At 69.7% G+C, this 25,580-nt stretch overlaps 13 protein-coding genes across 13 annotated transcripts; 6 read left to right on the forward strand and 7 right to left on the reverse strand.

Moving 5' to 3' along the window:
• Positions 1-126: 126 nt before the first annotated feature.
• Positions 127-1,075, forward strand: MICPUCDRAFT_59815 (uncharacterized protein; the record flags this gene model as incomplete). Its single annotated transcript, XM_003060194.1, has 2 exons — positions 127-186; positions 536-1,075. The coding sequence occupies 2 exons, from the start codon at positions 127-129 to the stop codon at positions 1,073-1,075; spliced, it is 600 nt and encodes a 199-aa protein (XP_003060240.1).
• Positions 1,076-1,226: 151 nt separating this feature from the next.
• On the reverse strand, positions 1,227-1,953 carry MICPUCDRAFT_59816 (uncharacterized protein; the record flags this gene model as incomplete). Its single annotated transcript, XM_003060486.1, has 2 exons — positions 1,227-1,513; positions 1,590-1,953. 2 exons carry the CDS (start codon positions 1,951-1,953, stop codon positions 1,227-1,229), a joined length of 651 nt encoding a protein of 216 aa, XP_003060532.1.
• A 285-nt stretch (positions 1,954-2,238) lies between these two features.
• Positions 2,239-7,014, forward strand: MICPUCDRAFT_59817 (uncharacterized protein; the record flags this gene model as incomplete). The annotated part of the gene is made up of 1 exon (XM_003060195.1): positions 2,239-7,014. One exon carries the CDS (start codon positions 2,239-2,241, stop codon positions 7,012-7,014), a length of 4,776 nt encoding a protein of 1,591 aa, XP_003060241.1.
• A 100-nt stretch (positions 7,015-7,114) lies between these two features.
• Positions 7,115-8,341, reverse strand: MICPUCDRAFT_59818 (uncharacterized protein; the record flags this gene model as incomplete). Its single annotated transcript, XM_003060487.1, has 1 exon — positions 7,115-8,341. The coding sequence occupies one exon, from the start codon at positions 8,339-8,341 to the stop codon at positions 7,115-7,117; it is 1,227 nt and encodes a 408-aa protein (XP_003060533.1).
• A 187-nt stretch (positions 8,342-8,528) lies between these two features.
• MICPUCDRAFT_59819 (uncharacterized protein) lies at positions 8,529-10,868 on the forward strand (the record flags this gene model as incomplete). The annotated part of the gene is made up of 2 exons (XM_003060196.1): positions 8,529-8,814; positions 8,968-10,868. The coding sequence occupies 2 exons, from the start codon at positions 8,529-8,531 to the stop codon at positions 10,866-10,868; spliced, it is 2,187 nt and encodes a 728-aa protein (XP_003060242.1).
• A 609-nt stretch (positions 10,869-11,477) lies between these two features.
• MICPUCDRAFT_3549 (uncharacterized protein) lies at positions 11,478-12,649 on the reverse strand (the record flags this gene model as incomplete). The annotated part of the gene is made up of 2 exons (XM_003060488.1): positions 11,478-11,623; positions 11,830-12,649. Coding segments are annotated over 2 exons (966 nt in total), but the record flags the coding sequence as incomplete, so codon positions are not given.
• Positions 12,650-13,133: 484 nt separating this feature from the next.
• Positions 13,134-16,750, forward strand: MICPUCDRAFT_59822 (uncharacterized protein; the record flags this gene model as incomplete). The annotated part of the gene is made up of 3 exons (XM_003060197.1): positions 13,134-13,325; positions 13,392-13,419; positions 13,891-16,750. 3 exons carry the CDS (start codon positions 13,134-13,136, stop codon positions 16,584-16,586), a joined length of 2,916 nt encoding a protein of 971 aa, XP_003060243.1. The 3' UTR covers positions 16,587-16,750.
• A 95-nt stretch (positions 16,751-16,845) lies between these two features.
• MICPUCDRAFT_34435 (uncharacterized protein) lies at positions 16,846-18,319 on the reverse strand (the record flags this gene model as incomplete). Its single annotated transcript, XM_003060489.1, has 3 exons — positions 17,919-18,319; positions 17,372-17,583; positions 16,846-17,197 (listed from the first exon to the last, which is right to left on the reverse strand). Exons 1-3 carry the CDS (start codon positions 18,315-18,317, stop codon positions 16,846-16,848), a joined length of 963 nt encoding a protein of 320 aa, XP_003060535.1. The 5' UTR covers positions 18,318-18,319.
• Positions 18,320-18,577: 258 nt separating this feature from the next.
• Positions 18,578-19,332, forward strand: MICPUCDRAFT_47804 (uncharacterized protein; the record flags this gene model as incomplete). Its single annotated transcript, XM_003060198.1, has 1 exon — positions 18,578-19,332. The coding sequence occupies one exon, from the start codon at positions 18,578-18,580 to the stop codon at positions 19,202-19,204; it is 627 nt and encodes a 208-aa protein (XP_003060244.1). The 3' UTR covers positions 19,205-19,332.
• A 94-nt stretch (positions 19,333-19,426) lies between these two features.
• MICPUCDRAFT_59825 (uncharacterized protein) lies at positions 19,427-20,760 on the reverse strand (the record flags this gene model as incomplete). Its single annotated transcript, XM_003060490.1, has 2 exons — positions 19,427-19,801; positions 19,963-20,760. 2 exons carry the CDS (start codon positions 20,758-20,760, stop codon positions 19,427-19,429), a joined length of 1,173 nt encoding a protein of 390 aa, XP_003060536.1.
• Positions 20,761-21,103: 343 nt separating this feature from the next.
• Positions 21,104-22,220, reverse strand: MICPUCDRAFT_19372 (uncharacterized protein; the record flags this gene model as incomplete). The annotated part of the gene is made up of 3 exons (XM_003060491.1): positions 21,104-21,490; positions 21,666-21,726; positions 21,904-22,220. The coding sequence occupies 3 exons, from the start codon at positions 22,218-22,220 to the stop codon at positions 21,104-21,106; spliced, it is 765 nt and encodes a 254-aa protein (XP_003060537.1).
• Positions 22,221-23,027: 807 nt separating this feature from the next.
• On the forward strand, positions 23,028-23,552 carry MICPUCDRAFT_59827 (uncharacterized protein; the record flags this gene model as incomplete). The annotated part of the gene is made up of 1 exon (XM_003060199.1): positions 23,028-23,552. The coding sequence occupies one exon, from the start codon at positions 23,028-23,030 to the stop codon at positions 23,550-23,552; it is 525 nt and encodes a 174-aa protein (XP_003060245.1).
• A 55-nt stretch (positions 23,553-23,607) lies between these two features.
• Positions 23,608-25,523, reverse strand: MICPUCDRAFT_40772 (uncharacterized protein; the record flags this gene model as incomplete). Its single annotated transcript, XM_003060492.1, has 2 exons — positions 23,608-24,198; positions 24,399-25,523. 2 exons carry the CDS (start codon positions 25,521-25,523, stop codon positions 23,608-23,610), a joined length of 1,716 nt encoding a protein of 571 aa, XP_003060538.1.
• Positions 25,524-25,580: the final 57 nt, after the last annotated feature.

The following is a 25,580-nucleotide window of genomic DNA, read 5'->3' on the forward strand; positions in this document are numbered from 1 at the left end:
AAAGCAAATGTCCGACCGACCGCCCCTGGCGCGTGGCGCGCCGAGGTCTCCGTGGCGAATGACGGCGTTATCCGCTGGCGAGAGAGCCACTACGCGACGCGCGCAGCACCCGTAGACGCTCCCACCATGACGACCATCGCCAACGCGGGCTTCGCCACGTTCACCGGCCTCAAGGCCGCGCCCACGGTGCGTCTCCTCGGACCGCGGCGTCCCCCTCCCGCCGCGGCCATCGTCGCGCCTCGCGCCTCTCTTTTTTTCAGGGATGTAGGGTTTGTGGCGTCTGACGTCGAAATGCGTCGCGCGCGGCGCGGCGGGGTCGTCGCGGCGGGCCGGCGACCGCGCGCGCGTCTTCACGACGCGCGCGCGGCGCGCGCCTCCCCCGCCGCCTCCAGCGCCGCCGCGCGCGTCGCGTCGCGTCTCGATTCCTCCCGCGCCGTCTCGGCCGCTCGCTCGCTCGCGCAATCTTAGCTCGTCCACCGCGCGCCCCTCTGACGTCGTCGTCGTCGATCCCCCTTCTCCGCTCCTCCTCTCGCAGCGCACCGCCGCGAAGGCAGCCGCCGCCGCCGTCCCCCGCGCGGGCGGCCGCGTCTCCCTCGTCGTCCAGGCGAACAAGAAAGTCGCGAAGAAGGCGAACGTGGTGCTCGTCAAAGACGAACCCAACCTGGGCAAGGCTGGCGACCTCGTGGAAGTGTCGCTCGGATTCTTCCGGAACCACCTCGAGCCGATGGGCAAGGCGAAGCAGGCGACCGCGGAGATCCTGGCGGAGGTCGAGGCGAACGCGGCCGCGGAGGTGGCCGCGAAGACCGCGGAGCAGGCGGGCGCGAAGGCGATCGCGACGGCGCTGAGCACCATCGGGACCTTCAAGGTGAAGAAGACCGTCGGCGAGGACGGCAAGATTTTCGGCTCGGTGACGGCGGCGGATGTCGTCGAGGCGGTCGAGTTGCAGACGTCGAAGACGCTGGATAAGAAGGCGGTCAGCGTGCCGGACATCAGCGAGGTCGGGACGTACGAGGTAACGGTCAAGCTTCACCCGGAGGTCACGGGGACGTTCAAACTCGCGGTCGAGAAGGCGTGATCGATGAGAGAAGAGGCGCGAGGGCGTCGTCGTCGCGCGACGCCCGAGATGACGGAACGAACGCTTTAGGCACGCTTTAGACTGATGTTGTTGAAACAGACGGAGGAGGTATTCTTTTATATACAGCACAGCACGTCGTCGCCGCGCCTTTTTACTCCTTCTCTTCTACCTCTTCGGCCGAGGGAGCCATCGCCGCGGCTGGCGCGACGTCGACGTCGTCCCCGGGGGAGTACGTGTCGTACTCGTAGCCGCCGCCGCCGGCGCTCGCCGCGTCGGCGACGGCGGCTCGCAGCTCCGCCATCTCGCGCTCGTTCGCAGCCTCCTCCGCGGCGAGCGCGTTCAGGTCTTCCGCGAGCTGGTACTCGTACGGTGTCATCGTGAAGTCCGTCCACGCCTCGCCCTCGGGGTACGGTCGTCGAAGAGATAGTGCGTGTGATACTGTCGTACGTGAAGAGTCTACGGCGCGCGACGGGGAAAAAAAGAAGCTCGGAGAGGGGAAAAACCAAACGACGACCGAGCGCGCGCTTCCGCCTCACCAGGTTGTACAGCGAGTCGCGCAGCCCCGGGAGCGCGTACCACACCGGCGCGAGGAACTGCGTCAGCTTCCGACCCCCGCCGGCGCGATACTCGCGCGGCGCCGACGCGGAGGAGACGTCGACGTCGCGCGGCGCGCCGCCGACGGCGACGCCGAGGACGAGGAAGAGGACGAGCGCGACGCACGCGGTGAAGACGATGACGTCGTGCGAGGACGCCCTGGCGGCCGCGCGAGGGTCGCCGCTCGCGCGTCTCGGCACGGCGCCGCCGAACGGCCCCCAGCCGATGCCGCCCTCGGCGACGGGGAGGAGCGGCGCGGGCGTGAGGTGCGTCGGGCGTTGCATGCGCGCGTGCGTGCGAGTCTGCGCGCGCGCGACGACAGTGCGCCCCCGCGCCGCGCGCGACCGACGGAAGGACGCCGCCGTCTCTCGTTTCCTCGCGCGCTCGTTTCCGGTGGGATTTCCGAACGCGCGCTCCGAAACGAGACCGCGTTGCGCTCGCGAGCGTCGCACCGGCGTCACTCCGCGCTGTGTCCGCGACGAGGCTCGCGTCCTCGTGCGCCTCGGCCGCGCGCCCCGCGGACGCGGCGACACCGGCGGACGCCGCGACGACCGACGCCGCGAGCGACGATGCGAACGCGCGCGGCGGCGACGGCGACGGCGACGGACGTGGGGCGGCGCGGCGGCGGCGCGGCGACGCGCGCGCTGCCGTTGCTGTTGCTCGCGGCGGCGTCGCTCGCGGCGGCGTCGCGCGTCGCGAGCGCGTCGCCGTCGCCGCCGTCGTCGCCGCCGCCGCCGCCGCACGCGCTCGACCGCGCGCCGTCGACCGCGTGGACGCGCGCGCGCATCGATCGCGGGCTCGCGCCGCTCTTCTCGCCGTCGCCGCCGCCGCCTCCGCCCCCGGCGCCGCGCGAGCCGCCGGCGCCGTCGCCGCCGCCGCACGCGCTGGACGCGCCGCGAGGGGCGCGGTTCGACGCGCTCGAGCGCATACGGCTCGGGCTCGATCCGCTGTTCGCGCCGTCGCCACCGCCGCCGCCGCCGCCGCCGCCGCGTCGGCCGCCGCACGCGCCGCCGCCGCGTCCGAGCGCGCCGGAGCGCCCGGCGACGCCGCCGGCGCCGAGGGCGGAGGCGCGGCCGCCGCCGTCGGAGGCGACGGAAACGCCGGTGGAGCTTCCGAGTTCGCCGCCGCCGCCGCCGCAGCAGCAGCAGCCGCCGCCTGTCGCGCCGCCGCAGCCTCGAACGGACGACACGCCGTCGGCGCCGCCGCCGCCGCGGAAGTCTTCGTCGCCTTCGTTCCCAGACGCCCCCGGCGCGCCCGGCGCGCCTCCCACGCCGCGGCAGCCGGACGCGCCGAGCGTGGATATGGCGCGCGCGCAGACGGAAGCCTCGCCGCCGCCGCCGCCGCCGCCGCCGCCGCCGCCGCACGCGTTGGAACGAGCGCCGGGGAGCGTGGACGCGCGCGATCGCATCTACGCCGGTCTCGCAGCGTTCCTGACGCCGTCGCCGCCACCGCCGATGCCCGCGGAGCCGACGACGGCGCCGGCGGGATCGCCCGCGACGCCGCCGCCGCCGCAGCCGCAGCCGTCGGCGCCGGATTCGCCTCCCGCGCCGCCGCCGCCGCAGCCGCAGCCGCAGCCGCCGCAGCCGCAGCCGCCGCAGCCGCCAGCGCCGGCGTCGGCCGAGACGACGCCTTCGCCCGGCGCGCCTCGTGTGCCGAGCGTGCCGCCGGAACCAGTCGTCGCGCCGTCGTCGCCGGAGACGCCGCCGGCGGGATCGCCCGCGACGCCGCCGCTCCCTCGGCCACCGAGACCGCCGGGCGCTCCCGCTTCGCCGGTGTGGGCATCGACGCCAGACGTCCCGCCGCGGCCGGTGGCGACGCCGCCGCCGCTGAACACGCCGCCGGCTGTGCCGCCGGTGCCGGCTGTGCCGTCGTCGCCCGCGCAGCCTCGAGCGCCGATCGTCGAGGTTCCGGAGGCGGTGTTAAAATCGCCGACGCCGCCGCCGCCGCCGCCCGCGCCGCCTCCGGCTCCTCCGCGCTCGCCGTGGCGACCTCCTCCACCTGGAACGCCCGGAGTGCCGCCGCCGCCGCACGCGCTGGATCGGCCGCCGGCGACGACGAGCGCCGCCGCGCGCATCTTGGATGGGTTGGGTTCGTATTTCATTCGGTCGCCGCCGCCGCCAATGCCGCAGCCGCCGCCGCCGCCGCCGAACGCTCCGCCGACGCCCGGACAGCCCGCCAGGACTGGGCCTGGCGCACCGCCGCCGCCGTCTCCGTCGCCGCCGCCGATCGCGTTCCCCTTACCGGTGGAATATACTCCGCCGGACGGGTCGCCGCGGTCGCCGGACGCGCCGAGCGAACCTCCGGCGTCGCCGCCGCGAGCGTCGCCGCCGCCACCGCAGCAGCAGCAGCAGCAGTCTTTCCCGCCGCAGCCGCCTGGAACACCTCTGCGACCTTCTCCTCTTGCGCCGGATACCGCGGGCGCGGCCGATCTTCGACCTCCTCCTTCTCCGGCGGCACCGCCGCCGCGACGTGAAGAACCTCCGCCTCCGCCGCCGCACGGGCTGGACGGCGCGCCGGTGGCGGAAGACGCGACGGACTCGGCGAACGCGTTGTCAGGGTGGTGGGCGTCTCTGTTCGCGCGCCCGCCGCCGCCGCCGCCGCCTCGTGCGCTGGAGTCGCCTCGTGCGCCGGAGTCGCCTCCCGTGCCGTCGTCTCCGGCGCCGGATGCGACGAGTATCATCCCTGCGCCGAGCGCGGCGCCTCAGGTGCCGACTCTGCCGCCGGGACCGGATCTCCCGCCGGAGCCGGGCGCGCCGGAGTCGCCCGCGGCGCCGGCGGCGCCGCCGCCCCCGGGCGCGCGGCCGCCGCTCGGACCGCCGGGCGTTCCCGATGCGCCGGCCGCTCAGCCGCCGCCGCGGGGGTTCGCGGCGCCAGATGGTCCATCGCCGCGGCCGGTCGCGATGATCACGTCGCCGAGCGCACCGCCGACGCCGGCTGTGCCGCCGACGCCGGCTGTGCCGCCACGTCCGGCGCCGCGACCCGTCGAGCCGCGGGATACCGCGGCGGATGATCGATCTCCTCCCTTTCCGGCGCTTCAACCGGAACCGCGCCCGCCGCCGCCGCCGCCGCCGCCGCCGCCGCCTCACGGGTTGGACGGCTCGCCCGCGGCAGCGAACGCGACGGAAGGCATATCGGGATGGTGGGCGTCGATGTTCGCGCGACCGCCGCCGCCGAACGCGCCGACCGCGCCGACCGCGCCGCCGCCGGATTCGCCAGAGTCGCCGGGGTCTCCTCCCGCGCCGACCACGCCGTCGCCGCCGCCGGTGCCGGTCTCGTCGACCTCGGAACGCGGCGTCCCGCCGTCTCCGGCGAGCGTCGCGGCGATGCCGTCGCCGGGCGCGCCGTCGACGCCCGAAGCGCCGGCGACGCCGCCGGTCGCGTCGCGCGCGCCGCCGACCGCTCCGGGCGCGCCGCGGACGCCGTCTCCCGCGCAACCTCCGCGCCCTGAGACGCCTCCGACGCCAGATGCGCCGGCGTCGCCGCCGTACGATGAACACGAAGAAGAAGAAGAAGAAGCAACATCAGCGCCGCCGCCGCCGCCGTCTGAAGAAGCGTCGGCGCAGGGGGAGACGACGTCGCCGCCGACCCCGAATCCGCCGCCGCCGCCGCCGCCGCCGGTGAGTTACCTCGTGCCCGGCGCGTCGCCGCAGTGCGTCGAACTCGACGCCCTGCACGCGTCGTTGGACTGCGAAAAAATGATTCGGAGCCGCATCTGCGCGGCGCTCATGAGCCGGTTGCTCATGGAGGCGTGCTACGACGCGATGAAAGTGAAGCTGACGCCCGCGGCGACGGAGCTGGCGCGGGAGTTGGGGCTGCTCGGAGAAAGAAATCCGCCGCCGGGGCCTCCAGGGCCGCCGCCGCCGCCGGGGACGAGCGCGCCGAATTCTATTACGATCTCGCCGCCGCCGCCGCTTTCGCCGCCGCGTGCGCCGCGATCACCTCCGCCGGACGCGCCGGCGATGCCGCCTCCGGCGCCCGATCGGCCGGGGCTTCCGCCGCGACCAGGCGCGCCGGCGGCTCCGGCGACGCCGGGGACGCCGCCGTCGCCTGTGGTCGTCGAGGAGAAGTCGCCGCCGCCGCGGGCGCCGAGCGAGCCGGAACGGTCGCCGCCGCGGGCGCCGAGCGAGCCGGGAAGGCCGCCGCCGACGGCGCCTTCGCCTCCTCCCCCGGGGCAGCCGCCGCGGCCAGCGCCGCCGCCGCCGTCGCCGCCGCCGCCTCCTCCTCCTCCTCCACCTCCACCTCCTCTACCTCCTCCTCCTTCTCCTCCCCCTCCTCCTCCATCGCCTCCCCCGCCTTCACCGCCGCCGCCGCCGCCGTGGTGGATGCTCGAGTGGGCGGCGCTGAACCCGCCGGGGCCGCCGGTGGTGTTCGACCCGATTCGAAACCCGAACTGGCCGGACTTCGAATTCGTGGACGGGGAGGAATCGCCGCCGCCGCCGCCGCCGCCGGTGCGACCGGTGCCGGCGTCGGGGTCGTCGAACGCGCCGCCGCCGCCGCCACCGCGCGACTCGGACGCGCCGCGCGCGCCGAACGCTCCCGGGATCATCTTGCTGGACGAAGACGACGACCTCGAGCGGCCGTTCGCGTCGCCGCCGCCGCCGGCGCCGCCGTGGTACGTCTCCGCCTGGGCCGCGCTGACGCCGTCGCCGCCGTCGCCGCCGTCGCCGCCGCCGTCGCCTCCCTCGCCGCCGCCGCCGCCGTCGCCGCCTCCGTCGCCGCCTCCAGCGCCACCGCCGATGCCGTGGTACCTCGTCCGCGCGCAGGGGATCGACGAAGCGCAGGCGCTCGCGCTCGCCGCCGCGTTCGGGTCGCTGACCGGGGTGAACGCGACCGCGGCGAACGTCACGACGGCGATGGCGGAGGAGGCGACGCTGACGCTCATCGACGCGGTCGAGAACGGCGACGATGCGACGCTCGCGGACGTCGCCGCCGCGGTCGCGCGGGCGAACGCGGAGGCGGAGGCGGCGGCGGCCGCCGCCGCGGGGGCGAAGAACGTGGACGCGATCGGGACGGTGGTCGTAAAATTCGAATCGCCGCCGGCGCCCGATCCGCTGCGGGTTTCGCCGTACTACGCCGGCGACGCGTCCGTCGACTCGTCCGCGGCGCCCGGGACGCTGTACTACGAGAAGACCGCGATCGAGGCGTCGAACGCGGTGGACGCGATCGATCGCAGGGTGAACAACGACGCGGTCGTCTCCGGGGCCGCGGGGGCGATCGGCGCGGCGGCGGCGTCGAGCTCGTTTTTGTACTCGCTGTTCCGAGACCCGAGCGTGGGGCCGTACTTGTTGCAGACGTGGGGGTATTTGAACGGGCTGCTGAGCCCCGCGGGCGGGGGGAGGCCGTGAGAGCGGTGAGGGTAGTAAGTTAAGCGAATCGAAGCGGCGTCGTAGAAGTGCGTTCGTTCTTCGTTCGTTTATTCGTTACACGCGCGTCTCTCGTCGTAGATCAGGCAGACGCTTCTTCGTTTTTCTTCGCAACTTTTTCGCGAAGAGCCGCGAAAAACCCGGGAGGAAACATGTGCACGACGCGCGCGCACGTCTCTTTGTGCGGCGGATCGCCGCGGTTCCAGTCGCGCTGCTGGCACCGCTTGTCGCAGTACCGCACGCCGCGGCACAGCTTGCATCCCCAACGAACGTCGGTCTTGCCACACGTGACGCACGCGCGAAGCTTCACGAGCTCCTCCTCGACAGCCGGGTTGTCCGGGAACTCGATCACAGAGGCTTTGAACGTATCCTTCGCCATCCGAAGGTTCTTCTCTAGTCCACACCTCCCGTGGAGAAAGCAGAGGCCGATATGGTGGTAGGGATCACGAGCATCGTGATCGGCAAGAGGTCCAGATATGAAGTGCTCCACGACGTCGTCGCTCAGATTCAACCCGGAGAGTTCCAGAACATAGAGGAGAGAGTTTCTTTTCACTTCTCGGAATTGCTTGAGAGAGCTGATGGCTTGCGCGTCGCCCGCTGCTGCTTTAACGACCAAACGCTTCTCCGTGCGTATGTAGAATGAAGAAACCACATCCATCGATGACGTCTCTGGATAAGGTGTGGTTGATGTGTCCCATCCTGGCAATCGCTCCTGCGCAAGTTCGAGCCCGCGTGCCGCAGCTCTCTCGAACCACTCCCGCGCCTTCGCTTCGTCTCGCTCCACGCCTACGCCGTAGAAGTACAGAATCCCGATGTTATACTCTGCTTGCGCGTAGCCTTGAGCCGCGGCTTTCTGATACCACTTCATGGCACCTTCATAATCGTTCCGCTCGGAGTAGAGTATGTACCCGAATTCGCATTGAGCACGATCATGCCCCTTCTTCGCGGCTTTCAAGAAGAACTCCGCCGCCGTCGACTTGTTTTCCTCCACGCCGAGGCCGTAGTCGTAGAACAGCCCGAGGTTGTACTCGGCGAGGGTGGCGCCCTGCGCCGCAGCCTTCAGGAACCACTCGCGCGCGGGTCCGTAGTCGCCAGCCTGCGCATGCGAGAGGCCGAAGATTTCCTGCGCGTCAAGGTCCCCCAGCTCCGCGCCCCTCTCGAGCCAGTGACGTTCGAGCTCGTCGTTTTTCTCCACGCCGCCGGTCCCGTTGCGGTAGTGCACGTAAAGATCCCACGCCGCATCTCCAGACCCGGCGTTCGCCTCCTTCTCGAGGTCGCGGATCTTCCGCGGGAGCTTGATCTTCGGCATCGTCGCGTCCGCGCGACGTGTGGCGGCGGCGGGAGAGTGCCGCGCGGGTGGGTCGTCGTCGTGGCTTCAAAAAAAGGACTGCAAAAATATCTGAACGCGCTTCGAAAAATGCATTTTTTTCGGGCCAGGCAGGGGAAGTAACTCCGAGACGCTCCGCGCGAGTCACTGCTCCCCGCGCCCGCGCACGATGCCGGGCGGGACCGCGTCGCACGCCTCGTCCGGTCTGCAGTGCTGCATGCGCCGCCCCGGGGTCGCGGACTCGACGCCGCGGCGCCCGCGCGGCGCGCGCTCGGTCGCGGACGACATCGCCATTCATTCCCCCGGAACTTTCGTCGCGACGACGACGACAGCTGTGACGCGCCGCGAGACGACGACGACGACGACGAAGACGGACGAGACGCGCGACCTCGCGGCGCGCCTCGCGTCCGCGCTCGACGTCGGCGCGACCTCTCTCGTCGACATCGAAAACGCGGGTGCGTCCGCGCGTCGTCGTCGCTCCCCTCCGCGTCGTCGCGGCGACGCCGGATCTCGTCCGCGCGCCCGCCGGCTCGGCACCTTCTCTTTCATGTCGTGAAAACGTTTTCCGTCGCCTGACGCGCGCGTCCATCCTCCTCGTCGACGCGCAGGCGCGGTCGCGAGCGCCAAGGCCGCCGCGACGCCTTCGAGATCGCCAAACGGAGCCGCCGCGCGCCGCGCGTTGACCGACATCGCGAACGCGCAGCGCCGCGCGTCCGCGGCGGGCGTCAGATCTCGCTCGCCGTCCGTTTCCGCGTTGCCCCTCACGCCGACGTCGGCGTCCGCGCCGCGTCGTCGCGATACCGAGACGACGAAACCGGGAGCCGCGGGGTCGCTCGCGACCGCGGCCGCGCGCGCGGCGGCCAAGCTGCGGAACGGCGCGTCCGCGTCCGCGACGCCGCCGCCGCAGACGACGACGACAAAGGACGACGTCGCGGCGTACGACACGCCGGGCATCACGGACGGCGCGGGGGGCGGCGGCGCGGCCCGTCGCCGCCGCGGCGCGGGCGCGCTCGAGGACTCGCCCGCGGATCGCATCTACCGCGAGTACAACGCGTACCGCGCGGAGAAGGACGCGGCGTCGTCGTCGTCGTCGTCGTCGTCTTCTAAGGCGACTGTCGCGATGGCGGCGGCGATGAAGAAGAAATCGTCGCCCGGGTACAGGATCAGCGCGTCGGTGTCGCCGACGACCGCCCTCGTGAACCTCGCGACGGCGTCCGCGATGAAGAAGAAAAAAGCCCCGGACCCGGTCGGCGTCGTCGCGCCGCTCGTGGACTTCTTCTCGAACCGAGGCCACGGCGCGCGCGGGGTGAACGTCGCGTCGACGTCCGCCTCGAACGGCGTCGGCGGCGTGGGCGTGGGGGTAGGAGGAGGGAACGAGACCCCGACCGGGGAGGAAGCGCGCGCGGCGATTCGAGCGTTGACGTCGCGCGGGCCGCACCCGCCGCTTCGCCGCAGACCGACAGACGACGACGACGACGACGACGACGACGACGCGCCGCCGGAGAGATCGCCATCTAACGCGTCGGCGCCCGCGCGCCCGCCGCCGGACTCGAAAGCCGCCGCCGTCGCGCTCGCGAGCGCGCTCGGTCGCTGGCGCGAAGCCGCCGCCGTCGTCGCGACGCGGCGAGAGTCGGAGAAGATCCAGAACGCGCTCGCGGACGAGCTCCGAGCGCAGGCGAAGATGTGCGACGCGGAGGTCAACGCGCTCGCCGAGGACGTGGAGTGCCTGACCGTCGCGCTCGGCGAGGCGACCGAGGCGACGGGAACAGATCGCGGGTCGATCGCGAGGCTACGGTGGCGATGGGCCGCGCGGGCGGGGGTCCTCGCGGTGCGCGCGGCGAAGGACCGACGCGACGCGAAGAAGCAGCGCAATCGCGCGAAGCGGCTCGAGGGCGAACTCAGCGCGTCGCGCGAGCGGCTGGACGCGGCGACGGCGGCGAGAGACGACGCGAGGGCGAAACTCCGAGCGGAAATTCGCGCGGAACTCCGCGACGAGATGCGAATGGAGGCGGCGCGGGCGGCCGCCGCGGAGGCGGCCGAGATCGCGAAGCGACGGATCGAAGCCTCCGTCATGTCCGGCACCGTCAACGCGTGCATCGAGCGCGTGCTGCGCTCGGCGTCGTCGTCGCAGATGAAGCAAGTCGCGAAGGCAAGGCGCGACGCGACGGCGCGAGCCGTGGTGAACCTCGCGCACATGAGAGACCGCGGGTTGGAGACGCTTCGGTTGGGCGAGAGCGGGACCCTGAACAATAACGGCGTGGACCCGATCGAGCTCGTGTCGTTGATCGCGGTCCACGCGCTGGAGCGGTGCGAGGCGCATCCGCACGGCGACGGCGCTAGGGCGTTTTATCGCGCGGCGCGGAGGATCGAGCTCGCGGCGCGCGCGTGCCAGCCTGATTACCGCGGCGAGGGGAAGACGAGGGGCGGGCTGACCCCGCGCGGGGGGGAGGGCGTCAGGGGGGGGGCGCACGTCGTCGAGACGCCGCTGCGCGAGGGGAAGGAGAACTGAAGAAGACTACTCGAACGTAGTAGACTACATACGCGCGGTCAGAACAGAACGCCGCCGAAGGCTGCGACGGGATGGGAACACGACGACGAGAACGTGAGGTCATCGCCGGGCTATGATTGACATCGTACGACGCGACGCGCTCGACTACTTGCTCGTCTCTCGGTTCACGAGCTCGTCCGCGACGAACGCGCGCAGCTCCGCGTGCTTCGCCTTCCACGCCTTCGTTTCCTCTCTCGCGGCGGAGGCGACCTTCTCCGCGTCGGCGAGGCGCCGTCTCAGGTCTGGTCCCGCGTCTTCGTCTCCGTCTTCGTTTTCCTCCTCCGCCGCCGCGTCATCCCTCCCGCGTTTTTTCTTCTCTCCATCCCCGCCCCCGCCCCTGCCCCAACTCACGACGACCCCGGAGCTCGCCCCCACGCCGACGCCGCCCACGTCGCCGCCGACGCCTCGCAGCGCGATCGGCGCGCCCTCCCACGGCTTCAACTTCCCGCCCGCGCCGCCGCCGCCGCCGCCGGACGCGAACCGGCTAAACGGCGCCAACGGCGCGAGTTTCCTCTTCTCTCCCCCGCCGCCGCCGCCGCCGCCGCCGCCCGCGCCGTCGCCCGCGACGCGCTCCCGCCTCGCCAACACCGCGCACGACATCGGCACGTTCTTCGGGTGCCGAAGCACGTGCGTCGTCTGCCTCGACGCGACGTCCCACACGCGCGCGGTCGCGTCTTCGCTCGCGCTGACGAGTCGCTCGTTATCCGCGGAGCACGCTGAGGGTCGAGGGTCCATATAAGCGAACGGCGGGGTGGATTTCAAAGGTGTCAGAAGCGGAGTTGAAAGGCGTCGAGGTGTGTCAGGATTGAAACCGAGGAGGGGCGGGCGGAGAGAAACGCCGGGTGGAAAAGTCCTTAAGGAACGGCGTTCACCACGCCGACGCGGTCGTACGGGGACGAGTGTGAGGAGAACGCGCCTAAACTCGTCACCGCGCGGCCGTGCCCTTCCAACACCGCCGCCGCGCCGCCGCCGCTCGCGTCGTCCGCCCCCAGGCTCTCCGCGATCGCCGCGCTCGCGTGCAACGGAATCTCAAAGATCCGCCCGTCCGCGCCGCCGGCGTAGACGGTCGCCTCGCAACGATCGATCGCTACCGACGTCAACGCGCACGGCAGACGCATCGTCCGCAGCAGATGCCCCCCCCCCAGCGTCCACACCCTGCACGTGCGGTCCGCGGAGCAAGACACCACGAGCGACGCGGCGCCGCTCCCGGCGCCGCGCGCGATCGCGAGCCCGGTGACCGGCAGCGCGTGCTCCGCCCACGAGTGCGTCGACGCCGGCGCCTCGTCGGCGCCTCTCGCCGGGTCGAGCGCGGCGGAGACTGACCACGTCGTCACGACCGTGTCCTCGCCGCCGGTGACGAGGACGCCGCCGTCGCACGCGAACGCGATCGCGCTCACGGCTTTAAAGTGCGCGGGCCACGAACGCAGGAGCCGCCCGGTGCTCGTTTCCCACAGGAAGACGCCGCCGTCGACGCCGCCCGCGGCGAAGAGCGCGCCGCACGGCGACGCGGCGACGACGCCGATCGCTTCGCCGACGAAGAATCTGTGCGTCGAGCTCTCTCGGTCCAGCGTCCAGACATCGAGCGCGCACTTCGCGACGTGCGCGGCGACGAGGTAGTCGTCGCCCACGAGCGTCAGCCCGCCGCGCCCGCACGCGGTGTGCTTGTACGCGCGAAGTTGCATCCCCGTCTTGAGATCCCACGCGTGCACGGGTCCTTCCGCGGTGGACGACGCGAGGAGCACCTCGTCGAGGAAGCGCGACACCGCGCTTGAGGTGGAGGAGGAAGCGGCGGCGGCGGCGGAGGAGGAGGAGGCGCCGTGGGGGGGCACGCCGTTGGTGGACGCCATGACGAGACGAGACGAGACGAGACGACCCCGTTAGCGCGCCGTCCCTCTAACGACGAATGCGACGACGCCGCCGCCGACTTTGCTTAGCAGACTTCGTTCGGCAGGACTCGACCAGGACTCGACGCGGCGGGAGTTCGCGGCGGGCGCGAATCATCGGTTCGAGCATCGGTGAAACTCAATTTTTCATCGCGAAAAAATCAGTCTCTTTGACCCCGTTATCGCTTTCAACATTCGAAATCGACGGTTCGGTTTTCGGTCGAAAAATCTCGAGGCAGTGCAGGCGACGAATCTCAGACAGGTGCCGTGTACGCGTACCCGCGCGACTATTTTCTGACTAAGAGCCCATACGAAACCCGCCGAGCGTTCCCGGCCCTCAGATATGCCTCGTCAGCTCGCGAAAGGTCGCGCGGGAAACTTGCGTGAAGTCAAAATCTGCGCAGGCCGCGACCGCACACGCGCGCGCGCTCGGAACGCGCACGCACGCCGGTCGACGCCTCACGCGGACGCGTCGCGCTCGAACCGAACTCTACGCGCTCTCGCGCGCGACGTCGCGCGCTCGCCCGCGGACACGGTGCGTCTCAAACGCTCGCGCGTCGTCGTTTCCGCGCCGACTCACCGCGCGGTTTAGGGGAAACAGAGAGATCTCGCGGGCCCCCGCGCCGGCGGTCGCGAACTCGCGCGCGCGCGCGCGCGTTCGCGACGTCCGACGCTCTCGCGCGCGCCGCGATCTTCGTCTGTCCGCCCCGCGCGACGCGACGATCGCGCCGCGCGGCCGAACCCGACGTCGACGCCGCCGTCGTCGCGTTCCGCCGCGGCGGAAAGCGCGCGGAATTTACGCGCGAAACCTGCTTTTCGGACACCCTGTCAAATTTGGCAACGGGTAGAAGCGCGCGGCGACCGGCGCCGTCGGCGCGCGCGACGACGCGGTCGCGCGATCGCGCGCGCGATCGCGTCCTCCGACGGCGCGCGCGTCGCCGCGTTCGCGTCTCGCGCGCGTCCGCGGTCTCCGATCGCGCGCGCGCGGCGTCGTCCGCGGGCCGTCGTCTCACGGCGACCGCTCGTTTTCGTTTTCTCGCGCGTCCGAACCTCAACTGACGATCGCATCGCTTCGTCTCCTTTTCATTTCATCTCATCAGGTCGCCGCCGGGCTCGCTCGGAAGAAGCACCGCTCGCGGCGCCGCGTGAAGAGCGGCGCCCCCGACCGCCTCGCGCGTTCATCATCATGATGCTCGGAACCTCCCCGAGCGTCTCCGTCGGCATCCCCGTCCGCGCCGCGTCGCCCGCGACGACGAACGCGACGGCGTCGTCGGCGTCGGCGTCGCCCGCGACGCGCGTCTCGCCGCTGCATCACGCGTTGTCGTCGTCGCCTTCGGGCGACGGCGCCGCGTTAAATACGCAGCTGAACGGGTCGCTCTCCGGCAGCGGGCCGCGGAAGTCGTTCTCGTCGCTCTCGAACTCGGGCGGGTCGTCGCTGCGGCGGTCGTCCGTGGAGCGCGGGCGCGCGGTGTTCGTGAAGCCGGTGGCGCCAGCCGCGGGGGGAACCGTGACGGGGTTTCATCTGGAGCCGAGTTCGCGAACTGGGACGAACAACGCGGGGTTCCGAGACCGGGGTTCCGATGCTACTACCCCGGGTGCGAGCGTCGTCGACGCGGGAGGTCTCTCCGCGGGGCTGAGCGCGCTGCAGATCGAGCTTGAGGACGCGCGGTCGTCGATCGTGTCGCCGACGAAGACGAAGCCGCCGCTGCCCACGTCCGCGCGGCGGTCGCTGGACGCGTCCGGCTCCCCGACCAAGTCGTCGCGCGTCGGGAGCGGGCTCCTGACCGGGACGCCGCCGCTCGAGGCGCTAAACGACGTCGAAGCGGCCATACTCCGCGACGCGCAGGCGAGACACGCCGCGTTCGGTCTCCCCGGCGTCGTGAGCGCGTTTCGAGTCGCCGCGAGGGCGCACCGCGGCGACGTCGACGACGTCGACGGTTCTGAAGCGCCGTTTCTGAAGCGCTGCGTCGAGTGCGCGTCCATCATCGCCCACCTCGGGATGGACTCCAGCGCGGTCGCGGCCGCGCTGCTCTGCAACGTCCTCGACCGCACGCCGGTCATCGCGGAAGAGCTCGCGGTAGCGCTCACGGGCCGCCCCGCGGTTATCGACATGGTGAAGGGCGCTTCGAGGCTCGCGCTCGTGTCGCGGATGCGTCGCGCGTCGGCGCGCGAGCTCGACGCGGAGGAGCGCATGCAGCTCCGCGCGATGCTCATCGCGGCCACGGACGCGAGGGTCGTCATCGTGAAACTCGCGGACAGGCTCGCGACGCTGACGTCGTTGACCGCCGCGGCCGACGGCGGCGGCGTCGACGCGCTCGGCGGCGAACGCGACCGCGCGACGCGGCTGGCGGACGAGACGCTCGACGTCTTCGTCCCGCTCGCGTCTCGGCTCGGGATATGGACGCTCAAGGCGCGCCTCGAGGACGCGTGCTTCGCGCTGCTTCACCCCGCCGAGCACGCGGCGCTGTCGCTCGAGCTCCGCGACGGCGAACAGCGAGAGGCGATCACGCGCGCGGTGGGCGACGTCTCGGCGGCGCTGCGCGCCGCCGGCGTCGACGACGCGTCGGACGTCTGCGGCCGCCCGAAATCGCTCTACTCGGCGTTTCGCAAGATGCGCGCGAAGGGGCTGGGGTCGATCCACGACGTCCACGACGTCCGCGCGCTGAGGATCATCGTCGACGGCGGCGAGGCGTCGTGCTACGCCGCGCTCGCGGCGGTGCACGCGCGAGAGGGGTGGACCGCGGTGGAGGGCAAGACGAAGGATTACGTCGCTTCGCCGAAGAAGAACGGGTACCGGAGCTTGCACACGGTGGTCCGCGACGCGTCGGGACGCGCGTTTGAGATTCAGATCCGCACGCGGGAGATGCACGACGCCGCGGAGTACGGCCTCGCCGCGCACTGGCGGTACAAGGAGCCGGAACACGCGGCGGGCGGGTTGGAAGATGGAACGAGATTGAACGCCGGCGGCGGCGGCGCGTCGAGCACGCTGCGCGCGGTGGATGAGCAGATCGCGTGGGCGCGGTTCATGCTGTCGTGGCAGGGGCAGCTCGCGGACGACAAGTGTCGCGTCGATTCGCATTCCCCTTCCAGTGGCGGCGGCGATTCGCATTCCGGCATTCCGGCGATGGTTCCGTCCGCGTGCCCGTGCGCGTTTCCCGCGCACGCGTCGACGTGCGAAAACGACGAGGGCGTCGTCGCGTTTGGATCCTCGCGCGGTCGCGGCGGCGCGCTCGTCTCCGCGGACAGCGCGCTCTGCGGCTCGTGCGACGATTCGCATTCGCATTCCTCCCCCGCGGATCGATCCCACTCCTCCCGCGCGGATCGGGAATACGAATCGAGCGGCGTCGACGCGGAGCCCGCGACGCCGGCGCCGATCTTCGTCGTCGCCGTCGTCGACGGCGCGATGCGCGTGTTGGAGGTGCCGCGCGGCGCCGCGCTGTCCGACGCGGTGCTCGCCCTCGGCGTCGACGACGGGCGACTGAGCGAGTTCCAGACGGTCTCGTCCGTCTCGGTCAACAGAGAGACCGTCCCTCGCGGCGCGGAGCCCGCGATCGAGCTGCACATGGGCGATTTACTCGAGATTTCGCACGACGCGATCGCGGGCGGGGAGTCCCCGGAGGGATCCCCGGGGACGAGCGCGGGGAGCGTCCTCGCCATCGAGGCGCAGCGGCGGCGGCTCATGAGCGCCGTGGGCGAGTCGATCGACGTCGTGGCGCCTCCTGGCCTCGGGCACGGCGTGGTGCCGGTGTCGAGCGGGGTGAAGCGCGCGCCGGTGAAGACGAGCGCCGCGAACTGATCGACGGACGGACGGACGACACGACGGCGGAAGACGTCGATCGATCGATCGATCATGCATGTACCAAAAAGAATTAATTTGTGACGAGAAAGAGTTGTACGACTACGTGCACGCGCGACGACGAACGAATCGCGGTTGTAATCAATTGATGACTGTATAACGAACGAACGAACCGCCGAACCGACACCGCCTTCGCGCTTCCCTCGCCGCGCCGCGCCGCGCCGCGCGCGATGGACGGACGCACAGCGCGTGCGCGCGCCTACGCCCGCCCGACGGCTTTGTAGTGCACCGCGCTCGATTTGCAAATCTGCGCGAACTTCGTCGCGTCCAGGCTCGCGCCGCCTACGAGAAACCCGTCGATGTCGCTCTCCCTCGCGAGCGTCTCGCAGTTTCCCTCGTTGACGCTGCCGCCGTACTGAATCCTCGTCGCCTTGGACACCTCTTCGCTGACGTTGTCCTTCAGCCACTGCCGGATTCCCGCGTGCACGGCTTGGACTTGCTCCGGGGTGGCCACCTTTCCGGTGCCGATGGCCCAGATGGGTTCGTACGCGATGACGACTTGCGAGCCCCAGGACGAGTGCTCGCGGTCGTCGATCTCGTCCGCGACGGCTCTGGGGTTTAGGGTTGGTGGATTAGGGTTCGTTCGACGGTTCGTCCGGGACGCAGTGATCAGAGGGGAAGGGCGCGACGACGACCGGTGATAACCGATGACAAAAAACGAAAACCGAAAAAGCACGGCGCCGACGCGTCTAGAAGAAGAAAGCGTAAGCGCTCGGCTCGCGCACCTGAGCTGTTTGAAGATGACGTCCATCGTCGCGCCGGCCTCGCGTTGCTCCAGAGACTCGCCGACGCACACGATCACGCTGAGGCCGTGGAACCGCGCGTGCGCGACCTTCTTCCCGACCATGGTGTCGTCCTCTCCGAGGAGCGTCCGGCGTTCGCTGTGCCCGAGGATGACCCACGGCACGCCCATGTCCTCGAGCATCTCCGCGCTGACCTGTGTTGACCGAGTGATGTGATTGGCGGTGGCACGACGCGTGGATGATTTTGATTGGTGAGCACGATGTCCTCGTCGCTGACGTGGCGGATCGTGTGGTCGCGGACGGACGGCGGAGCGCGAAGAGAACAGAACGGATGGATAGACCGACGGCGGTTCGGGACGACGCGACGGCGACGGCGATCGAAGGCGCGGTCGGATCGCGTCGTCGAGACGTGACACCGCGCGGCGTCGTCGACCGATCGACCGATATCCGAACGGACGAACGGTCGATCGATCGATCGGTCGCGTCCTCCTCCCGTCGTCGGTCGAGTCGAGTCGCGCGAAAGGCGCACCTCGCCCGTGAACGCCCCACTGTCGGAGTCGTAGTGATGCGTCTCGTCCTCGAGCGTGTACTCCACCCACGCGTTCTGCGCCGCGACCTGCATCGGCGACTTCAGCTCGCTCAGCGCTTGGTCGACGTACAAGAAAGGCGGCGCGACGACGACGTCGACGTTGTCTCCGACGTCGCCGCCGTTCAACGCCTCGATGAGCGCGGTCACGGAGGCGCGATCGCCGTTGCACTTCCAGTTCCCGCCGACGATGAACCGCCCGGTGCCTTCGCTGACGATCTGCAGAGCCCCGCGATCGCGCGCGTTACGCGCGGACCCGAGACGCCGTCTGGTCAGCGCCGCGAGGGATCGCGCCGGGGCGCATATCCCGCGCGTCAGCGAGGGCGAGGCGAGGCCGATCATCGCGGACGGGGAGTGCGCGGCGTCAGCACGTTTTCTTCGCCTAAATATTGAAGGATAAGATGTCGATCGACGTCGGTCCGTTGAAAGGGGACGGACGGGAAACGTTGAACCCGAGGATCGGGTGAAAAAAAGCGCGCTGAAAGGGTGGAATTCAGGTACACCTGCTGGCGGCTGCGAGGCTGCCAGCTCGACACGCGGCATTTGCGCGGCGTCGTCGCTTCCGCTCGCGCACTCGCGCGCGCGCACCCTCCGGTCACGCGATGACCTCCCTCGCCGCGTTCGCGCCGCGCACCGCGGCGCTCAGAGTCGCCGCCTCCAAGCCGGCGCGCGGGACCCGCCGCGCGGCCGCGCGCGCGCCGCCGCCGCCGCGCGCGTCGTCGTCGTCCGACGACGAGAAGGACTCTTCTTCGGAATCTTCCGATTCGCGCTCTTCTATCCCTTGGACCGATCGCGTCAACTCGCGAAGGTTCGTCCTCGGCGGCGCGGTCTCCGCGGCGATGACGCTCGTCATGACCGGCGCGCCGTCTCCGGCCGCGGCGAAGGACGGCAAGAACGGCGTGTACTGGATCTCCCCAAAGGACGGCGCGACCGTCCCCTCGAAGTTCCCCGTGAAGATGGGCGTGAAAGGATACGAGCTCGCGCCCGCGTCCGAGGGTCTCCAGGAAGGAACGGGGCATCATCACATCGTCGTCGACGGCGGCGTCGTGCCCAAGGGCGACGCGATTCCGTTCGACGCGACGCACGTGCACTTCGGGAAGGCGCAGAAGGAGGGCGAGCTGGAGCTCTCGCCGGGGCAGCACACCTTGACGCTGCAGTTCGCGAACGCGAAGCACGAGAGCTTTGGAAAGAAGTTCGCGAGCACGATCACCGTGAACGTGCAGCCGTGATGAAATCGCGACGAAATTGATGCATCACGGAGGACCGAACGCCACGGTTCGGTTGTTGTACGCGCGACGAGCGCATATCATATCTATTCATTCACGCATTCATTAATAACGATACATCTATTCATATTACACGTACACGACGCGAGGGGAAGAGACGAGCGACCGCCGCCGCCGCCGGCGAAATCATCCGTCGCTCGTCAAAATAATCCATCCTTCTTCACTTCACGAAGAAGAACCGCTCGCGGCCTTCTCCGCGAGCTTCAACTCCTTCCTCGCCTCCACCCCCGCCTTCACCGCGCGCTCGAGCTCTTCCTTGACCGCCGCGAGCTCCCGCGCCGCCGCGTCCTTCGCGTCGTCCGCCGCGGCGAGCGCCTTCTTCGCCGTCGCCGCCTCCTCTCGCGTCGCCGCCAACCTCGCCTCGGCTTCGCGCGTGGCGTCCCTCTGCCGCTGCAACGCGACCGCGGACGCGTCCTTCTCGGACCGCAGCGTCGCGACCGCGGCGGCGCTCTCCGACAGAGACTTCTCGCGCTTCTTCAGCTCCTGCGCTTGCTTCGGCGTCTCCTTGCGGTACCTCCGGAGCTCCGACTCGCGCGAGTCCTGCCGCGGGAGAACGTCGGGGTGGAGTTGAAAGGCGTCAGAAGCGGAGTTGAAAGACGTCGCGGGCGGGGATTGAAAGCGAGGGACCCTGGGCGGAGAGAAACGCCGGGCAAAGTCCTTAAGGTACGGCGTTCACCACGCGAACGGGATCGTATGGGGACCAGTGTCGGTTCGCTGCTCACCTCGTCGTACGACGCCTCGATGGCGTACGGAACGTTCGTCAACAAAGACGCCACCGCCGCCGCCGTCAGCGCGTGCCTCATCGGCATCATCCACCGCGGCATCAGCCCGTGCCTCGCCGCGGTAACGTCCGCGGCGAGCGCGGCGAGCAGCGACCCACTCAACGTCACCATCTGCCACGGGAGCGTGAACGCGGACGCGGAGATCCACGCCATGAGCGCGGGCGTCGTCGCCCACGCGAACCGCGCCGGGCCCGCGAGGAGAACGCTCGCCTCCGCGGCGGAGACGCCGAGCGCGGCGGCGACGCGCGAAATCTCCGCGGTCGCGGCGGTGACGGCCGCGGAAGAGACGGGCGCGGCGGCCGCCTTCGCGATGCCGCCCGCGGACGCGGCGAAGCCCCAGTGGCATCCGCCGAGGAAGCTGACGATCGCGACCGCGTACGACGCTTGGATCTGCGCGCGGTGCGCTTCGACGCGATCGGGAAGACCGACGAGGTTCGCGACCGGCGCGCTGAGCGCGAGGAACGGGATCGCGCCCGCGGCGCCGAGCGCGAGCGGGGACCAGTGCGGTGCCTCCTTGAGATGCTCGGGGTGCAGGCCGACGCGCGCGAACCGCTCTTCCCAGCCCGCGGGCGCGCGGAGGTTAAGCTTGGAGAGGTCAGCCATCGAGAAGGGCACCTTCGGGATCGAGAAGTCCTTCGGGAGCTTCAGTCCGGTCGTCGCTCTGGCGAACGCGTCGCGCGCGGCGCGCGTCGCGGCGACGACGGACGGGTGGTTCATCGCGTCGCGGTCGTGGTGGGCGCGGTGGCGACCGGAGGTGTGCGCGACGTCGAGATCGCGACGACGACGTCGCACGCGGCGATCGATCGATCTTTTGAAACTCGTCGCTCGGTCTGGAGCTGCGCTGCGCTGCGGCGGCCCGCGGGCTGCCAAAAAAAAAACCGACCGACGCCGACGGCGAGCGACTCCGCGGCGCGTGGTACTGTATTACAAACCACCAGCTCTCTCGCCGCCAGCCCTCACGACCACACGACGCCCTCTTCTCTACCTTTCATCGTCGTAACGTAACGCTCAAACCATACCCGTCACATCGCATCGCACGACAAAAAACCTACGGTCGGCGCTACGCCTGCTTCGTGGCGTACACGACGTACATCGGATCCGTCTTTCCCGGCTTGGGCGAGATGTCCTCCGCGCGCAGCCCCTCGAAACCGCCGGCGTAGTGAAAGTACGCGCCGACGATCCAGATGTGGTCTAAATCGCCAGTGCTCGTCCACACGCTGACCGCTTTCGTGGGGAAACACCGGTTCGAGAACGACATCATCGCCGTCCCGCCCGGTTTCAACACCCGCCTCACCTCCTTCATCATCTCGAGCGGCTTCGTGAGGTAATCCACGGAGACCGCGTTCGTGACGACGTCGAACGTGTTGTCATCGTACGGCAGCTTCGGGTCATCGTTGAGGTCTTTGACGACGTAGTCGCTCAGGATGGGGTTCTTCTTGAGCTCGTCCTGTTGTTGATCGAAAGGCGAGGAGAGTTGAAAGGCGTCAGAAGCGGAGTTGAAAGGCGTCGAGGGCGGGGATTGAAAGCGAGGGCTGGGCGGAGAGACACGCCGGGCGAAGTCCTTAAGGATCGGCGTTCATCACGCGAACGCGGTCGTATGGGGACCAGTGTGTAGAACGCACCTCGTTCATGCCGAGGCCGGAGATTCGACCGGCGGCGTAATCTTTCGGGTAGTGCGAGATCCTGGGTCAACGGGGTGAACGGTGGGTCAGTCGCGCGTCTCGCCGGTCAAACGTTGAAAGGGAAGCGCGGGCAAAGAGTGACGTGACGACCGACGCGGGAAAGAAAAGTCCTTAACGATCGACGTCCACGACGCGAACGCGGTCGTACGGGACGCGGTCTGAAGCAGCGCGCGCGCACCACGAGCTGCACACGTCCAGCATCGCGACGTCGTCGCTTCCGCTCGCCGGGAACGTCCGCGCGTAAAACCCCGTCAGCGCCTTGATCGCGTCGTCGTCGATGTGCTGCACGAACCGCGGCTGCGAGTAAAACGCGCTGTCTTTGCTCTCGTCGTACCGCGCCATCATGCTCGCGTCGAACGGGTAGACGTCCGGGTACTTGGGATCGAGGAGGACTTTCGCGATCTCCGACGTCGTGTCCTCGACGGAGCCGTAGGAGGACGCCGCCGCCGCGCGCGCGGTGAGGTTGAGGGACGCCGCGCCCGTGCCCGCGGTCATCGCCGCGAGGCGGAGGAGCGGCGCGCCCGCGCCGGCCATGAACACGCCGCGGCGCGAGGCATGATGATGCCGAGTCGCGGAGGAGGAGGACGACGACGACGACGCGTCGTCCGCGATGATGGACGACGACGGCTTGGACGACGCGCGCGCGGCGACGCGCGAGCAGCCGCGACGCGGCGCTCTTCTCGACGCGACGGACGCGACGACGACGGCGGTGGTGGAGCTGGACGCGACCGCGGCGGCGCGGACGGTCATCATGTGTCGTGCGGCGTGTGTCGCGGTGTCGTCGTCGCGCGCGACGATCGTTTCGCGACGGAGCACGTGCCGACACGTCGCTCGTCGTTGATCGATCGATGCAGTTCTGCGATGAAAAAAAAAAAAAAAGGTTCTCGCATGCCGGAATCGAACCAGCGACCTAAGGATTTCCGTTTGAACGGTTTCAATCGCACCGGTTTCAGTGCGTTAAGTCTAGTGAAGCGGGAGTTACCCCGCTCGGGTCAGTTGTATCGATCGCTTTTCGGCGAGTCGATGGGAAACTACAGTCCTCCGCTCTGCCAACTGAGCTAACGCGAGAGACTGTTTGCTCATACGAATGAATACCAAATGGATGCCAAATGGATCCAAACGAATGCCAAACACGTTGCCAAATGGCTGAATTTTAAAAATATAAAGTGCATCGATATCTGAATGGTATCGGGAAAAAACCACTCAGCTCCCGTCGGTTCGTTGTCACTTCCGTAAGTTTGGTTCGTCGTGGATCTCGTCGTCACTCCTCGGGGCGCGCGCGCGCACGCCGGCCGGCCGATCATGAGGCGCCCAATACGCAGGGGCAAACCGTTCGAGGAGTGGTGCGACGAGAACGGCGAGAGAGGGGCGAGATTGTTTCGGGAGTACCACTCCAAGAAGATGAAGAAGACGGAGGTATCGTATGGATCTCAATACAAAGCATTGTGGAAATGTGAAGATTGCAAGCACAAGTGGCGGGCGGTGATGGGCGACCGCACGAGGAGCGTCGAACCCCGCGGGTGCCCGAAGTGTTGTCTTTCGAGAGGTCAAGGGTGTTACACGGTGGTGTCCAAAAGAAACAACTTTCACGTGTGGTGCGAGAAGAACGGCGAGCGAGGGAAAAAGCTCTTGTTGGAATACGTCGACCCGGATAAGAAGCCGACTTCGGTGACGAAATCGTCGCACCACAAGGCGCTGTGGAAGTGCCTGAAGTGCAAGCACGCGTGGAGGGCGATGGTGTGCCACCGCACGAGGTGCGGCAGACCCACCGGGTGCCCGAAGTGCAACCCCCAAGGCACGAAGAAGCGCAAACGACGCGACGACTGAACCCACGCGCGCACATGTAAAACACACACGAACGTTCACCTATCCTTCTAATACCCTACTTCCTGTTCCCACCACCACCACCCCTATCGTCCTCGTCGTCGGAAAAGTCCGGCCCCGGCAGCGACGAGAAATCCAGCGCGGGAACCCCCCCCGGACGTCTCGTCGCTCTCCCGGGTCCTCCGTCGCCGCCGTCCGCCGCCGCGGGCGAAAACGACTGCAAGTTGCCGCCCCACGTGCCGAGCAGCGGGTCCGCCCCGGACGCGTCGCTGTACGACGGCGACGCCACCGAAGAAGAAGACCTACAGTAGTCCCTATCGTCCCTATCGTCCTCGCCCTCGCCGCCGCGGAACCGACTTCGGCTCGCGCGGTACGCCTCCTCGTCTTCCTCGTCGTGATACCGCGCCGCCCCCGCCGCCGTCTCCCTCGCGGCGACGTTCCTCCGCTCTTCGACGTGCGCCTCGCGCGCCCTCCTCGCGTTCGCGCGCACCGCGTCCGCTACCCCGCTTCTCATCGACGACCCGCCTCCACCTCGGACTCCGCCGCGCGGCAGCCCCGATGTCGTCGTCGCCGGGTCGCCGCGCGCGCACCGCCGCCACGCGTCGTCGAACCGAGCCGCGCGCGCGAAATTGCCCATCCGCTTGTGCGTCTGCGCGGATGTCGGGGTGGAGTTGAAAGGCGTCAGAAGCGGAGTTGAAAGGCGTCGAGGCGCTTCGGGATCGAAAGTGAGGGGTGGGCGGAGAGAAACGCCGGGAGAGAAAGTCCTTAAGGAACGGCGTTCACCACGCGAACGGGGTCGTATGGGGACCAGCGTGAGATAGAACGCGCCTGCGCGAGCGCGCACAACACCCGCCCCGTCTCGCGGTGCCGCTCGCCGTCCGTCCGCACGCGAATCGCGAGCGCGCGGCTCAGCGACCGCTCCGCCTCGGCGTAACACCCCGCGCGGACGCGTGCGGACGCGACGCGGTAGTGCGCGTCGGCGGTCTGCGGATGCCACGGGCCTTTCGCGCGCGCGGCGACGTAAAGCGCGCGCTCCGCGTACGCGCGCGCGAGGCCGCCGTCGTCGACGTCGTTCGACGCGTGCGACGCGTGCAGCGCGCAGAGGACGCGGTATCGCATCTGCATCTCTGCGTCGGCGGCGTCGACGGCGTTGGCGTCGCCTCGCGCGATCGCCGTGGCGTCGGCGGCGGCGGCGTCAGAGCCCGACGCGGCTTCGATCGATCGCAACGCGCGGAGGAGCAGCGCGGCTTCTTCCTTTCGTCGGCCGCGTTGTTTTCCGACCGCCTGGGCGAGGCGGTACAGCACCGGCGCGGCCGCGGGGGGGTCGACGATCTCTTCGTCGGCGTCGGCGTCTTCTTCTTCTTCTTCTTCGTTCGACGCGCGCGCCGTGGACGGCCGACCGCTCGCGGCGGCGGCGGCGGCGGCGGCGGCGGCTTTATTCTTTTTCCTCCTCCTCGCCGCCTCTTCCTTCTCGCGCGCGGCGGCTTCCGCTTCCTCCTCCTCCTCGAACGCCGCCTCCCTCCACGCGATGTCCAGCAGCTGCCGCAGGAACACCTCCGCCTTGACGTACTTCCTCTCTCTCATCGCGCGCGACGCGTCGCGCGTCAGCACCGCCGCGTGCGCCGCGACCGCAGCCTCACGCGTCTCGTGATCCTCGTATCCAAACGGCGGCGGCGCCGAAACGTTTTTTTGGCGATTTTCCTGGTTTTCGTTTCGGTTCTCCTTCCCGCCTTCGCCGGCGCGCGCGATCGCGTCCGGCCCCGCCGCGCCCGCCGCCGCGAGCATCGCGTCTCGCAACGCGTCGCCCTTATCCTTCGCCTTCTTCACGCTGAAGTTCGTCACCGTCAGCGCGGCGGCGATCTTCCATCGGTTCGCCGTCGTCGCCGGGAGGAGGTGCGTCGGGACGTCGAGCGGCGGATCCGGGGTCAGGTCGACCAAGCCGTCGGGCCGGCGTACGATCGGTCGTGACGCCATGACGTCGTGCGTTTGTTGTTGCGTTTTCCCGACCACGCCGCCGCGAGCGACGCGCGC

This window comes from Micromonas pusilla (genome assembly GCF_000151265.4).
Source record: "Micromonas pusilla CCMP1545 genomic scaffold MICPUCscaffold_8, whole genome shotgun sequence".
NCBI classification, from domain to species: Eukaryota; Viridiplantae; Chlorophyta; class Mamiellophyceae; order Mamiellales; family Mamiellaceae; genus Micromonas; species Micromonas pusilla.